This window comes from Myodes glareolus, chromosome 1 (assembly GCF_982192425.1).
Source record: "Myodes glareolus chromosome 1, mMyoGla1.1, whole genome shotgun sequence".
Classification (NCBI taxonomy): domain Eukaryota; kingdom Metazoa; phylum Chordata; class Mammalia; order Rodentia; family Cricetidae; genus Myodes; species Myodes glareolus.
Genome location: NC_142026.1, coordinates 103,995,579 through 104,011,998, shown reverse-complemented (window position 1 = coordinate 104,011,998; position 16,420 = coordinate 103,995,579). Strand labels below are relative to the sequence as shown.

Below are 16,420 nucleotides of genomic sequence, written 5' to 3'. Positions count from 1 at the left end.
CTCTGGCTTCAGTGTTGGAAAAGGAGATTGGAGACAAGAGTGAAGCACGGGAATCAAGTTACCAGAGTCCAGGGGGGAGGCGCTCAAGAGATGAATCCATAGTTAAGGCTGCTTCCTGCTTTTCCAGAGAAACCAAGTCAGATTTCCAGGACCCAGGTAGGCTCACAATGACCTGTCATGTCAGTTCCAGAGCCCTTTCCTGTCCCCACAGTCAGCTGCATATATGTGACATACATTCACAGACACACACACACACACACACACACACACACACAGAGACAGAGACAGAGAGAGAGAGAGAGAAGTAAAATGTTATGATCCAGGAGGTAAAAGGTGGAGACAGGAGCAAAGGAGATGGCAGCAGAAATGGAGAAAGGTATAGCAGAAAGAAACAGAAAGAGCCTTAGGATGCGGGACCAAAAGAACTTCGTGTGGAGGTGTGGGGATAAAAGAACTCAGGCATGGCCTGAGTGTTTGAATTGGGTGTGACTGATGGAGCCAGGGGTCCCTACAGCAGAAAATAAGCTCTGGGAAGGAAATGAACAGAACAATTTAAGATGAACTGTCTACAGGTAGGCCTGGGTAGAACGTCCTGCTAGAACTGGCCAAGAAAGCCTTATAGTCAAAAGATAGAAGAGCAATGGGTTCAGATGAGTATTCTGAGATAAGAACAGATGGAGGCCGCCTGAACTCCAGGAGTAAATGAAAGTGAGTAAATGTTAGCAAACACTAGAGTTGGGGAGCTGTCAAGGAAAGACTCAAAGTCAAGAGGGAAGCAGGACCACATGCCCCTAAAACTGAGCAGCAAATCAAAGCACTGCTTCTCTGGAGTGTTCCTTGGTTACATTAGCGTGGGAACCTTCCCTGCTAAATCCCACCAGCAGCTCCCACTCTTTTCCTTCTTCAGCCGGGAGGGTTTGATTCTGTGCGATATAAATGTTTCCCCCCTTGAAAAAAAAATAATAAAATAAATCCCCTCTGGAATGCTGCCTTCCTCGTATAAGTGGCTTCTTCCACTCAGCTCCCACGATACGTTCTCCACACAGACATTAAGTGTTTCCAAAGGGATGGTCATACCTGACAATTCCTGGCTCCTTACACCACTCAGCCCACTTGGAGGAAATGCAAATTAGTTACAGTCTTATGCCCCATCCACCCAGCTTCCACACCCTGCGACCTCCGTCGTCAGCACCTTTTTGATAAGATAACAAAATGTAAAGATAATAAAAGGGCTGCAGCCTCCAGAGCCAGACCAATCAAAATTTAAGTCCCACTTCCAAGATTTCATAGCTCAGTGACTTATTCTAACCCTCAGTGTTCTCAGCCTGTGGGTTGTGACCCCTTTGTGGGGTTCAAATAACCCTTTCACAGGGGTCACACATCAGATATCTTGCATACCAAATATTTACATTACAATTCACAACAGTAGCAAAGTTATAGTTATTAAACAGCAACAAAAATAACTTTACGATTGGGGCCACCACACCAAGGGTCGCAGCATCAGGAAGGTTGGGAACCACTATTCACTATCTACAGACTGAAATAAAGTGAGTTGTTCTTGGTCACTTGGACCTCTGAAGGCCAAGGGCACAACTGCCAATGAAAACAGATCCATTCACACTTAGCAGCCACCTCCCTGTTGGGAAAGGGGACTCAAACCCACGAGATGGAAGACTATTCCTTCCCATTTATTTTATACTTGTGTACGCGTGTGTGTGTGCTAGCACACGTGCTTGGAATGGTGTTATGCACACATGGACTTGCTTGTATGTGTGATTGTGTGGAAACTAGAAACCTGTATCAAGTCCCTTCCACCTTTTTTTTTACAGGCTCTCTGTCAATAAACCAGGGATGACCTGCCTATCTCTGCCTCCCCAGCAGTGTGTGTGCACAGAGCCCAGCTTTTATGCAGGAGCCTGGGCTCCAAACTCAGGTACTCATGCAGCCCTGCTCCACCTCCCCTACCCTCCTTCCCTTTTAAAGGTGTGGTTATTAACTTCTGGGAGGCATCACATCTCTGTTCTCTTCTTGATGGGTTGGCTCCTCCCTCCCAAGCTCGTTGCTGGTTCTTTCATACGACCCACGCTGCATTTGTGTGCACATCGCTATGACCAGAATCGGTCCCCAGCCCTCCTTCTCTATCTGTTCTCTCCAAGTGACCTCATCCAGGTTTCATACATTAACACTCCAATTCATATCTTCTACTCAGATCTCACTTCTGATGTCAGATACTAACCACCTGTAAAAAGTCCCTCCTAGATATCTCAATAGCATTTTACACTTAGTCTTCCGAACTCCTCATTCTCTCCAAACCTAGTCCTCCTCCTGTGTTACTCATTATACTGAATGGAAAACCCAGTTTTCTGTCTGAACTCAAATCTTGCATCATCCTTAATTCTCTTACACCACATCCGATCAGTAAATCCTGTAAATTCTGCCATCTACATCATTGCAATATATTCAAAATTCAAACCCCTCTATCGCGTTAGTCTAAACTATACATTTTCTGCTTGAAATAATGCCTTTGTCTTCACACTGATCTTTTTACTTCTCCTCCATCTGCACAGCACATTCTGCATGGACACGGTCAGTCCCTTCAGAAGGACAGGCGTAGCTGGCTACTCTGCAGCACCCTTGTAGTTTCCCATCGTATTCAGAAGAAAGGTAAACTCCCTAGGACCTTAAATCCCTGTCTTCTGTCCTCCTGCCACACCCACTGTACCTGCTGCACAACAACCGCACACCCCAGCAGTCTCTGCCACTGGAACTCGACTGCGGCTTTATTAGATGTGCATACGCTCTGTTCCACCACTGGCCTGTGAAGATCTTATGAGAAGGTAGTTTGGAAAAGAAACCATCTCTAACAAAATCCCTCAAAGGACGAACCTGGTAACAATCCCCCTCCTCTGCATTTTCCAACGTTCCTTTGCTTTTCTTTCTTCACAGCTCTCATTTCCTCTAATATTATTTAATAATAGATGTGTATCTTCTTCATAGCCTACCATATAAACTTCACAAAGCCAGGGGCTTCGCTGTCTTCTTTCCTTGTTGAGGACAGACAACAGTACCTATAACACAGAGGGTGCTAATACACAAATCAACTAAATGAAATGATAAACTATGAATGAGAATGATTAGAATAAAGACTAAGTCAATGGCTGTTCTCAGCATTTGTGAGTACGGACACAGTTCAAGCGCAATTATCCCATAAGGGATAGCGTAAATAGGATGGTTGAAAGCTACAGAGAACGGTAAATACAGGACACTACATCCCTAGGGACAGTGAGTTAACTAACAGTCTATGAAAGAACCTAATGTAAGAAATTTCATTTTAGTCTGGTATGTAAAATACTTCTAACAAAATGAATGTGAACAAGATAAACACTTTCTTCGGCTGTAGGGTTTGTGAGTGAGGCCCGACCATGTGATAAGCATATTCCACACAGCATTCCATCAGCATCAGGGAAAGAAAAAACACTCTTTCTTTAAATTCAGTCAAACTGTCATGAATTAACCAAAACAAAGTTAGCAAAAATTATGTTTTCCCTAAAGTTAATGTAGTAAATATTTTAAAGAGGAAGGTACTTACAGATATTCTATTTCCAACAGCTGCAATGCATTCTAAAACATACATGTGCATGTGTGTATACATATATAAATATACATATACACATTAAAAAGTACATACAAATTTATTATTTTTAATTAAACATAGTAAGAGAAAAAATAGCACATTTAATAAAAGCTTAGTTGGCTCCTGGCATGGTCTTAAAAGAAGCTCCCAGAGAATAAGAAAAAGGAAAAAGATAAGTATCTAACAGCTTTAAAAAGAGCTTTTATCAATAAAATTAGAAAAAAAAATACTTCCAGCAAGGCATTAAATAGCTTCCTGAGAGCACTTACTATGCCTATAGAGTATCTCCTGGTACAGGTCTAATGCAAAAACAGAACAATAGTTAGTAAACAGGGTAATTATAAAAAATTACTGCCAGCTGCCTGTCTCCACTGCCCATGGCAAACTCTTAATAAATCACTGAGAACTCAAAATTCATTGCAATCCTTTCAGTCAATCACCTCTATAATAAGGAGTGTTGAGGTCTAACCGTTGAGCTCCATCCACTCTGGAAGGAAAATAAAATCACATCTAAAGGTGTCAGTAGATATGGAGGGTCAGTAGTACTGGCAGTGTGACTCGAGATCTTCCACCCGTGGAGCTCAGTGTAGGACACTCTACAGAGCCTCTCTCCCAGTCAGCTGGAAGGCAAGGGAAAGCCCCGCCACAGGAGGCCCAGGGTCTGCCGGTCCCAGAGCTCAATATGGGAGATTGGTCCTGCCAAAAGTAAGCGCCTTCAAAAAGTCAAAGAAAAATGGATGCAATTGCTAAAGAGAAATGGTGTGGAGAAAGAAGAGGAAAACAGGACACAAGTCAGGAAGGTGTGCAAAAACGAACGTTAGCACACCCCCGTAAATATGCACTGAGAGTGCACACACACACGCACATGCACGCACAAACCCATACACTGAAGTCTGCAGAGCTCACGCTCACGCCATCCTTCACCCTGTCGAGATGACCAGAGCACTTCTGGCCTGGGAGCATCTGCAAATCTACCCACATGAAGACAATGACGGTCAAACTGCACGTCAGATAACCTAAGAATATTAAGACTGAAAGGAAGAGAACTAAGTTCGACGCCTTTACCCATGAAGACTAGGTGACTTAGATTTTCTAAGGGAGCATTTTCCTTCTGGCCGCTAGGTCACCGGCCCTAGGGTGACTACAGTAGCAGTCATTTTAGGACATTACCCTGTAGCAGTTGTTCTTCTCACAATGTGTAGAAGAAATGTGTTTCTTGCTGCTATTAATACCCATGAGACAGGTGTACACACTCCAAGTCATGTGCATCTGCCAATCTCCTGCACTTCTGAGCAGTGTGCTAAAGGCCACAACAGCTGCTGCCTTCAGCCAGTCTGTTAGTAGGCTCAATTCTCCCTTTGTGTTATCCAAAGCACTTACTAAATGTTACTATTTCGTATTTACAAGACATTTTTCTATCTATTTGTGGATGGTTTCTGCAGAGCAAAGGTGGCAACGGCTCATCTTTCTTCCAAGGAGAGCGCAGCAAAGGCCAAACAAGCTGAGACACTTAGGAGACCCTGGGAATCTGGGAGACATTGCAGGCATCCTGGGAACTATGTGCCAGTCATGTTTGTCACTGGGAATCACACTTCTGAAACTGTAGGTACAAAACACGCATATACCTAGGCAGTGTAAGCCAGGTTAACATCCACTCTCTTTGTCTCAGCGTACCATAACCTCAGTGCCCGGTGCAGTGACTAACGGTTGTTCGGATTTACAGGTCTCCTCTTCACCATGGTAACCAGCAAGTGTGTGGTAACTACTGTACCATAAAGTCACCCCACCAAGAAAACTTCCCTACCCAATCGTGACACAGAGACACTGTCACTGTCTAACTGCTGAGGCCTATGTTAAAACGCTGCTGATACAGACACATCCCCCTGGGCCACATCTTCAGTCCCTGAAAGACTCTTCCCTGCTCCAAGACTAAAAGCGTGTCCATCTCCCAAATTCCTGTCTTCTGTGAAAGAATGCAGCCAGTCCTTTCAGAAGAGCTCACTCAACCAGGCATGAGTCCAGCTCACAATTAATATGCATTTTTAATGCTTGTATAAAATGTTTAATACTGATTGCCTTACATTCTCAAATGATGTTAAATAATGCACCAAGCAGATGGCACAAACTCAAATGTGAAAAACGTTACTAACAGGTCTTTAAACATGTGTCATTCCCCCAGCCCCCATCAAAAGGTTCTAAGCCTGGAAGTTAAGGCTTGTCATGTTTGCTTAGGTCGAATCTTATCATGCTGGGTGGTGGTGGCACACGCCTTTAATCCCAGCACTTGGGAGGCAGAGGCAGGTGGATCTCTGTGAGTTCAAGTCCAGACTAGTCTATAGAGTAAATTCCAGGGCAGCCATACACTATACAAAGAAACCGTGTCTCGATCTCCCAAGCAGCTGGGATTACAGGTCTGTATTGTCAGACCTGGCTGCAATGCCATTTTGCCCCCGCAACCACAGAGTTAGACATGGTGTCACTCAGGCACTGGTGGATTCACCACAGATCACTGTGTGCGGTTGAATGTTACCAATGGGAAGACTCAGGCACAGCAGACCATGCAATGAAGACCTCGGAATATAAAGATTGCCAGATCTTAAAGTTCAGGATCACCTCAGAAATATTACAGCCACAGTCCTGCATTTTACTCAATGGAAAAGGACTTAAGTTTGCATAAGCTGAAAGTTTGCTTAAACTCTTAGATCTAAAAGCCAACGTGGCCAATTTCATTTACCTGCTTTAAGTCTTTCTCTTAAATGTAAAATGCTCAGAGTAAGCCGGGCAGTGATGGCACACGCCTTAAATCCCAGTGCTCAGGAGGCAGAGGCTGCAGGATCTCTTGAGTTCAAGGCCAGCCTTATCTACAAAGGGAGTTCCAGGGCAGCCAGAGAAGTCAAGTAGAGAAAACCTGTCTTTAACCACAGACCCCCCCCCAAAAAAATGCTCTGAGTGAAATTAGGCACCCAGGCTTTCTAGGGTGACCTCAGGTTCTTTACAAATTCAGTAACTACTGAGCAAATATCAGTTATATGCTAACTTGGCAGAAATTCACAAAGTCATATGGAAACTCCTGTCTTTACAGAAGTTCACTCTTAGATACAAGAAAGTGTATTAATGCTATTGTAGAAAAACTAAAACCCAGGAAGAGACACAGGGAGTGTGGGATGAGGTTCAACTTTTAAAAAGTAATCACAGAGACTGGGAGATGGCACAGTAGGAAACAACTTGCTGCATAAGTCCCGAGTGCGAATGCGTAGCATCCACATAAACAAGCGAGGCTTGGTTATGCATGCCTGTAACCCCAAGACCGGAGAGCAAAGACGGGGGAGGGGGGGGGGACTCCAGGAGCTCAGTCAGACAGCCCATGGGAAACAGCAAGCTTCAGGTTCAGTAAAAGACAGTCTTCAAAGGAAGACAGCGATGGCACTGGACACCCAACATCCTCCTCTGGCCTCTGTGCAAGTGCACAGACGTGCAAAACCATGCACACACGTGTGCACATGAACACACACAAAGACACTCAGCAAAGGATGGTGTGTGAACATGGACCCAAAGGAGCAGGTGGTAGACAGAGCAAGTAAAGGATCCGGGAGGGGAACCTGCTAGACGCAGGCATCAAGTACGCAGGCCTGAGATGGAAGCATGCCCGGCAGTCTAGACTTAATTTGTGCTGTGATTATTTGAAAGAATACCGACGTCTTGCTGTAGAAAGTCCTGCCAGGTGCTTTGGGGGGTGAGGGGCACTGATGTCACAAAGATGGCAGACACGATTCAGACACTGCTGTCACTTCAAAGGAGATTTGCTGGTACGTGCTGAAAGAACTACTCCCTTCTCTCTTCTCATTGTCGCTCAAAACACCAACTTCCTAAAACTAACTTCTGCTGACAGAAAGAAAAGAAAATTGCTTTGGCGGAAGGACCCAGGGTAAGAAAATCAACCTGCTAGGCAGCATAACCCACCAGGAGAACCAAGCCTTGAACTTCACAACCAGCTGGTGGTTTTGCACTTAGTAGGTAAGGGTTAGAGCCGGGCACAGTAGGACCACAAAGTTAATCTCATAACTAAGGAAGTGGAGGCCGCGGGCTCAAAGTTCAAGGCCCACCTAGGGTACTTAGCCAGTTCAAGGTCAGACTGAGCTACACAGAAAGACCCTGCCTATAAATAAATAAAAACAAATAATGAATGAATGAATAAATGTGACTTGGTATTATTGCTTACATCTCATTAGATGTCACTGCGTACTATTTTCTGGAGACATTTGCTCTCACCATGAGTTCTCTGGAGCAAGGCCCATGTTTTGGGAATGTCCGAGTCCCACCCGGAGGCTCTGCACAGGGACGGCAGCACTATCGCTACAAGGGTGATGTCATAGAAACGACCACAAACAAGCAACCTCATTCCTTCGGCTCTAAATCTCCACTGGCGGAAAAATCCTAAAAACAGACACCACGATCTCTCCCGGGGCGTTTGGATAATCTCAGCCGTTTGGGCCAAACTCCTGTTTGTGTAACATTCCAGTCTGTCTAAGTCGTTCTTTGCATTTTCAGTGGGGCACAGTACACACTCTCAGAGAGGCCACAAAATACACAGGAACCACACTGTCTAGAGCCCTGCTCAATTCCCTTCAGCCAGTACGTGCAACACTATCATCTGAAAACTATCCCATCCAGACTACAAATCGACATCCAGTCTAGCAAGACAAGCAGGCAGGAAGGGAACGATTTCAGGGCAGGAGAGATTTGGAGACGAATTTTAAAAATATCGGCGCGGGGGCCTGGAGGATGAGAGAAAGCGTCACACCAGCGTTGGCACCTGAACTGACAGGGTTTTGAAAGATGAAGAGGCCTAGGACAATCAGACATGGGATCAAAGGGCAGTAAGGATTGTGCAAAACACTGGCAGAAATGCCGCCGCAGCCTGAAAACCATGAAGGAGGGTTGCTATGTTTCTCAAGCTTTCCAAGAAAAAAAAAAAGAAGCAGCTCCTCTCCGGAGGAGGCTGGGGGGGAAAGTTCCCCCGCTGCCTGTTGGGTGAAATTCTCTTCTTGCTCTCTCTTTGCTTTGTTTGGCTCTGTTTTGATACTCTCTTGGGGAAATAAAAGTACTGTGGTGGTGGCTTAAAATTTCAGCAGAGAAACGTACTTTAACTTTGGTGTGGAAACTGACAAGTGGGCAAGAGCTGATATTTTCAATTTACCTTTCGATAGGCAAAGGGAACGCAGGTATCACGCAGCCCTGCCCTACTAATTCCAACCCTTCTCTTCACCACCTCCACAAATATTTATTTTATGCTCACTGTCTGTTAGTTTCTGAGATGCCAGGCCAGTGAGGCAGTCTTTCTGCTCTCCTCGGAGCAAGCTCTTGCATGCAGTCTACAGGAGAAATAGTCAGAGGGCAATCCGCCTCATTCCTCCCGCAGCTGCCAACCCAAACCTGAAGCCCAGGGCAGAATTAACCAGCCAGTAAACCAGTGTGGTAAAAACACACTTAATAACAAGCTAAGACGGTAGTAATTGCTAGAGGCCCTGGGTAAGCGGGCCCCGGTCACCTCTTCCCCAGACCTTTGGCATGGTGAATGGGCTGAAAGTGGGCAGAGAGCAATGGGAGTTACCTGGGCGCTCAGGTAGATTTTGAGGCACTCCTCGCACACCGCCTTCTTGCAGCAGGGCAGGGGCTTGATGGGTTTGTCTTCCAGGCACACCCGGCACATCAGCACCATGAGGGGCGCGTAGGGGTCCCCTACCCCGCCCAGGCCAGAGTAGGGTGGAGCTCCTAATAGGCCAGGCACGGAGAAGGGCTCCGGAGCCAGGTAGAACTCCAGCTCGATGCTGCCGCCGTCGGGGGAGAGGGGGTCAGCCGGGAGCGACAACGGAGAGCTGGGAAAGGAGGGCGGCGGGCTGGCGGGAATCGGCCCCGGCGGTGCTCGAGGTGGGGACTCTGGCGGCGACAATGACTCGGCGGTGGGGGCCTCGGGCAGGTCGCTCTCCACGCAGTACACGGAGCAGAAGACTTGCGGCTTGGCGGGGGTCGGGTGTCGTTGGGCAAGTATGTCCAGGAGCAGCCCGTCGGGGGACTGCTGAACGGGGGTCGCCTCCCGTGGCCCCGCTCCCTCCGCCTCGCGCTCCAGCTGCAGTTCCAAACTCTGGGGGTCGAGGGGCCCGGTGAGTGGCAGTCCCGCGGGCTGCCCCGCCGTGGCCCGATTGCTCGCAGGCTCCCGGGCGCTCGCGTCCACGCAGTCCGGGTCTCTTCCGCAGCCGCCGCTGCTCGCCTCCGAGGAGGAGGAGGAGGTGGCGGCGCGCGGCCCGGGAGCCCCAGCGCGGTCCCCTCGCGGCCTGGGGGACTCGGGCTGGCCCGCTGAGCCCCCGGCAGGGACACGCGCCTCCCAGGGCCCACCGCCGCCGCTCACCGTGCTCTGCTCCTCGCCCATCGCCGCCCGCGGCCCGCGCCGCCGCCGCCCATCCAGCCGCCGGGACCCCCAGCCGGCGCCGGGCAGCGCGGGCAGCGGCTCGCCTCCAGTCGCGGCTGCGCTTCTGCTTCCGGGTCCCTCCTCCGGGGCCGGGACGCCCCAAGCTCCCTCCGGGGAGCCCGTGCTCCCGGGCCGCAGCGCGCGGGCAGCCGGCTCCTCCTCCTCCTCCTCCTTCTCGTCGTCGTCGTCGTCCTCTGGCGCGGCAGGGCACCGCCTCGGGGACGCCGAGGGCCTCAGGCTGCGAGGGCCCGGCCCGCATGCAGGTCGGGGCGGTGCCGCGGTCCCGCGAGCCCCGGGAGGGGCGGAGGAGTCCCGGGAGGGGGGAGGCGACCGTCAGTCCCGCGCCATCCCTGTCCCCGCGGCGGGGCGCGCGGCCGGCGAGCCGAGGGTCGCGAGGCCTGTGGCGTCACCGAGAGGTGGCCGAGCCGTAGGCAGCCGCTGGTGCCCCCGGGGGAGAGGCGGGAGCTGGCGACCTCCCTCCCCTCGTGCTTCACCTAGGGCCCTGCTCCCTCCTCCTCACCCCACCCCCTTGGCACACACCTCCCCACACGTACACACGCGCGCGGGCACACGCGCACACACTCGCACGCACAGCCGAGTGAGTGTGAGCCAAGCTGAGATGCGCTCGCACGCCGAGAGTTCACACTTGGCCCCAGCCAAACCCTTAAGCGCCCGCCGGCGCCCCTTAGGGCTGTGCTCTGAGTAGAAGTTCCTTCAAAACTGCTGGGAACTGAGACCCCGGACCGAGAAAACTCTGGGATGTTGCACCCCAGAAGCAGCGGCAGGGATTCCTCACGCTATTGTGTATTCTGCCTAGTTCCCTGTTTTCTGCCTAGTGCGACCGGATCTTTAAAAACTACAAATAATCTAAAAAGCACTTGTCGCCTACTCTTCCAAATAACTAATCCGAGATTTATCCCTCCCTTTTCCTCCGCTCAGTGTTCTCTCCGGAGATGGTTTTTGCGGGGTGGGGGTGGGGGTTGTTTGTTTGTTCCTTAACCCTTTTAAGTGGGTAGCCTGACCTAATTAATCAACTGGATCATTGTTAGGAATCAGGGAGATTAACATAACCATATTCATACCCAAAACTGTTTCCAAGACAACAATTATATTTGAGCCAGAACGTAATTATGTGTTGCTCTATCTTTATTTCACAGGAAGTATTAGTCACCCAAACACTGGTGCGTTTTGATTTTTTAAAGCCAATGAAAACATTTTTGGGAAACCAGCCCCCCTCTCCTCCCCTTTTTATTAACTTGGGAGGAAATTCAATTTACACGTTCTTGTCAAAGAAAGAAACTGTGAAGTGTGTAGGCTTTTTTTTTTTTCATCTTGAAGTTGTTATTGAGTTGTTCTAAAATATTTTCCAAGGCAGACGCAAATGCTCCAAGGTGAGGAAGAATTCAGTACTGGCCAAGCGGTGGACCAAAGCCCATACATTTCTATCAGGTGCAGTCCACCTCAGGTACACCTGGGCAGGTTGAGCTGCTTCTCTTCAAGAATGAAGAATTCTTCTTCTTTTTTTTTTTTTTTTTGGTTTTTGTGTTGTTTGTTTGTTTGTTTGTTAGGTTGGTTTTTCAAGACAGGGTGTCTTTGTGTAGCCCTGGATGTCCTGGGACTTTCTCTGTACACCAGGCTGGCCTCAAACTCACAGAGATCCCCCCTCCTTCTGTCTTCCCAAGTGCTGGGATTAAAGACATGTGCCATCACCAACAGGCTGAAGAATTCTTCTTTTGAAGATGAAGTGATACTCAAGTGACCTGGAGAGAGATAGCTCAGTCAAAGCAAGGAGACCTACCGTCAACTCTCAGTACAACCGCAACAGTAAGAAGCCAGTGGTGAAGCCCAGACAGGCAAATAGATGACTACTGAAACTCTTGAAGATGGACCATCTTCATTGCCACACCAAGTCTTCTTACTGCTGGGTGCTTCTGGCATTTCTGATCCCCATCTCCTTCCTTTAGGTAAATCCATACTGGCTTGACTCCTGGGCCTGGAACCCCTTGAATTGGTCTGAGACCCAGAGGGCCCCAAACAGTATTAAACAAGACACCCTGCAATGTTGTAGGATATTTGTACACTATATAAAGATGTGTTGCTGTGATCAGTATAATAAAGAGTTGAATGGCCAATAGCTACGCAGGAAGAGGTTAGGTGGGAATTCTGGGGACAGAGAACTCTCTCTGGGAAGAAGAAGGGCAGAGTCACTAGTCAGACTTGGAAGAAGCAGAATGGACAGTACAGAGATGAAGTAATGCCATGTGGCAAAACATAGATTAATATAAATGGGTTAATTTCAGTTATAAGAGCTAATGGGACAAGCCTAAGCTAATGGCCAAGATTTCATAATTAATAATAAATCTCTGTTACATTTGGGAGCTAGAGATCCAAACATAGTTTTTCTTGGTTTTTTGTTTGTTTGCTTGCTTTTGTTTTTGTTTTTTGAGACAGGGTTTCTCTGTAGCTTTGGAGCCTGTCCTGGAACCAGCTCTTGTAGACCAGGCTGGCCTTGTGCTCACAGAGATCCGCCAGCCTCTGCCTCCGGAGTGCTCAGATTAAGGATTAAACAGGATTAAAGGCGTAGGCCACCACTGCCTGGCCCCAAACATAGTCTTTTGGCATTGTGCCCAACATCAGCTTGCAAACACACATAGGGCCTGAGAAAACTGAAGGAAGAAAAGTTCTGAACGTGGAGTCAGATGTGGCTTCCTGATGGTCTAGGTCTTAGACTCTGTCTCGGTGCTTGCTACATACAGAGGCTATAATAGTGGGGTTTTTTTTTTTTTATCCCTCTCAGTTTCTCCTAAATTCATGAAGTGCCAGTGATAATTGTACAGATGAAATTTCTTCTTTTTTTAAAAAGATTGATGGGAAATATGGTTACTACATGGCAGGAATTCCACAGACATACCATGAAGTTAATATTGCCCCAGCTCAGTCCATCAGCAGACAAGTTGAATGTGGCTGTTACTGCAACACAAGTGTCATTAGTGTCTCCTTGTACCACTTCCAGCTTTCAGCATGCCCTAACCTGAGCTGAGCAGCTCCCACGAGCCTCCGCCTTTAATATCTGAACTCTGGTTCGGAATTCAAGGTCTGACCCAAAGCCTTGTGACTGCCGCTCTCAGTGGTTTTTTTGTCATTACTAAATGTTTTCTGTTGCACGTTTCTTATCCTGGCCTTTAAATATGGCTTGTTTGGAGCACTCTTGAAAGCTTTTAGTCATATACTAGACTATTTAAAAACTTAAAATTAGCTAATGGGGGAAAAAAAAAGACGTGATAGCTTAAAAAGTAAATCACTTTAGTTGTGTACATAAAAGCTAAAATAAGATTCTTTGGAACTGTTGTGGAAAGATATTGTAACTGTTATATGTCAAATAGTGGATTTGTCTATCCACAGAACAGTCCCTTAATTATTGAAAGAGGCACGAGGAAACCAGTTATTTAACTAAACTTTGGTTCCTGAAGCAGCCGAAGGAGTGGGATGTCTTTCTAATCCACTGCTCAGCCACACAGTGGACCCTGGGTCCTCCTCACCTGTTTTTCTGCATTTCCTCTATGGAGGAAGAGACTTTGGAATTATGAAGAAAAGGGACATTAAGAGAAATACAAAGGTCTCTGTCTTCTTTTCCCACCTAAACACCTTAGGAAAAATCCCGCCCAGCAGTGGTGGCACTCACCTTCAGTCCCAGCACTCAGGAAACAGAGGTAGATCGCTCTGTTCAAGGTCAGCCTGGTCTACAAAGGGAGTTCCAGGACAACCGGGGCTACCCAGAGAAACCTTGTCTGGAAAAAAAGAAGAAGAAAAAGATAAAGAGGAGGAGGAAGCAAAGGAGAAGGAAAAGAAAAAGAGAGAAAAGACAAATCCAAAAAGAAAAACTTACGAAAAAGTTAAGAAAAGCAAACATTGTTGTCTCTTCAAAAATGTGAAGTAACATAGTGCATGCCCAAACACTTGGAAAACAGAAGAAGGTAAGAAGAGAGAGAAAGAGAAGAAAGAGAGCAGGGAAGGAAGGGAGGGGAGAGAGGAGAGAGTAAGGATGGGTTGGGAGGAGGAATAAGCTGGTTACTAATCATCACAACCCCAAATAACCACTTAAATAACTTTAACACACTGGTATGCATTGTTCTTTTATTTGCATCTTTGTTTATAAACTATAAATGGGCCGGGTTCCAGAGATGCCTTGATAGTTAGGAGCACTGGCTGCTCTTGCTAAGGACCTGGGTTCGATTTCCAGTAGCCACCTGATAGCTCATAACTGACTGCTGTAATTTCAATTTCAGGGTGTCGACGCCCTCTTCTGGACTTGGAGGACACTGGATGTACATTTGATGCACATTTATACATGCAGGCAAAACACCCATTCATGTGGGAGAATTGTCTGTATTCTGTCAATCATATTTTAATAAAACGCTGATTGGCCAGGCAGGCAGTATAGGCGGGAAAGCCAGACAGGAAGTAGAGGTGGAGCAAAGAGACTGGGAGTATTTTGGGAAGCAGGAAGCTCCCTTCAGTTCTGCCCAGACCACTGGAGAGGAAAGATATAAGCTGCCCCGCTGGAAAAGGTACTGAGCCGTGTGGCTAACATAGATAATGATAATGGATTAATATAAATTACAAGGACTAATAAGAAGCCTGACCTAATGGGTCAATCAGTTTATAACTTATAGAGATCTCTGTGCGATTGATTTTCTCTGGGACTTGCCGGCTGTGGGGTATCAGGCGGGAACAGATACCCCAACAAGCCAGCCCTCATGTTACACGTTCATATAAAGATAATTAAATAAATAAATATTTTAATTAAAAATAATATATATGAAGTTGTAGGGTTTGGTTTTGTTTGTTTTTTGTTTGGTTTCTGTGCCTTTATTATGTAATAATCTGTCCTGTACACATTTACATTGCTGTACTTGTAAGTTGTTATGATTTGTGACTATTTAATATCATTCTGTGTATACTCTGTCATATGTATTACACTATATCAAAATAGCTAATTTATAATCTCATTAAATATGTGACATTTGTATTAATATATTATTAACATTTAGTGTATCCTTTATTTGCATTTTAATGTAATTATGCCATAAAGTCCTAAGAATTAAGTTGCTATTGAAAACAGTAGTTATATTTTGAAGGCTTTTAACACACATTATCAAATATATTTGGCATCAACTTATAGTCTCAGCAACCTGGTGGATATAAGATAATCTCCTTCTCCAAATGGTCTAAAGATTGCTTACTATTTTCCATCACAAATTAAATTCAGGGGCATGCTTTTTAAATTAGAAAAGAGAAAGAAATCCTTCACTAACTGTCAAGCCCCCTCTAGCCATAAATCATTAAATCTTCATGATGTGGTTTTCCGTCCCTGAGGTTAGGGTCCTGACAGTGTCTTAGTCACTGTTCTATTTCCTTGAAGAGACACCATGACCACAGCAACTCATATGAAGGAAAGCATTTAACTGGGAGCCTGTGTACAGTTTCGGAGGCTTAGTCCACTATCATCGTGTCAGAGAATATGGTGGCAGGCAGGCAGGTATGGTGCTGGAGAAGTAGCTGAGAAAGAGAGAGGGGGGAAGGAGGGAGGGAAGGAAGGAGGGAGGGAGGGAGGGAACAGGGGGCTGGCAAGTGTCACACTTCCTCTAACAAAGCCACACCCCCAGCCCCCTAATCCTCCTAATCTTTCTCAATTAGTGTCACAGCCTGGTGACTGAGCATTCACGTTAAGATTTATTGATTGATTTATAATGTATACAATGGGGAAACATTTTTTAAAGGAAGAGTGGAACAATTTCATCTGTAAGAACAAAAGAATGGATTAGGCATTAAAGATAGCTCTTTGCATGCATGTCATATGAAGGCAAACAGGCCTGCTTCTTTTACTATGGCTCAACAGATATGTCTATTAGATCCTGTGTACAACTCTGGGAAGCTAAGTTTTCTGATTTGTTCAATGGAGAGACTAATCCTCTTTCCAATTTTTTATTATTAATGACTTTGTTCCATATATGAAATATACCAAACTGCCGGAAGTAGGTTTGACCTAAATACGGAAGCCTGGTACCCAACCTGATGTCTAAGCAATAGCAGAAAGTCTTTAGTGATTTAAGCATAGTGTGGAATATAGGCCTCCAAATTGTATAGCAAGAGGCCCTGAAGAACTATAATAAACTTGTAGGAGCATGATGTAGCATTGAAAATTCTTTTAAAAATTGCTGTATAATCTCTTGGGAACCATACAGGCTACTACTGTTGTTTGGTCATGATTATTATTATAAATATCTTTTGTCTTCAAGAATACCATGGAAAATAACCTA

The 16,420-nt window shown here is 46.4% G+C and overlaps 1 protein-coding gene and 1 long non-coding RNA gene across 2 annotated transcripts in view; one reads left to right on the top strand and one right to left on the bottom strand.

Moving 5' to 3' along the window:
- Rnf217 (ring finger protein 217) overlaps positions 1–10,188 on the bottom strand; it is a 110,063-nt gene extending 99,875 nt beyond the window's left edge. The window contains exon 1 of the mRNA XM_048425521.3: positions 9,246–10,188. Within this exon, the coding sequence (XP_048281478.3) occupies positions 9,246–10,061 (816 nt within the window). The 5' untranslated portion in view covers positions 10,062–10,188. The remainder of the gene's footprint in view (positions 1–9,245) is intronic.
- Positions 10,189–10,730: 542 nt separating this feature from the next.
- On the top strand, positions 10,731–15,129 carry LOC148123542 (uncharacterized). The gene is made up of 3 exons (XR_015739067.1): positions 10,731–12,064; positions 13,751–14,074; positions 14,387–15,129. It is a non-coding gene; the product is annotated as an uncharacterized LOC148123542 (long non-coding RNA).
- The last annotated feature ends 1,291 nt before the right edge of the window (positions 15,130–16,420 follow it).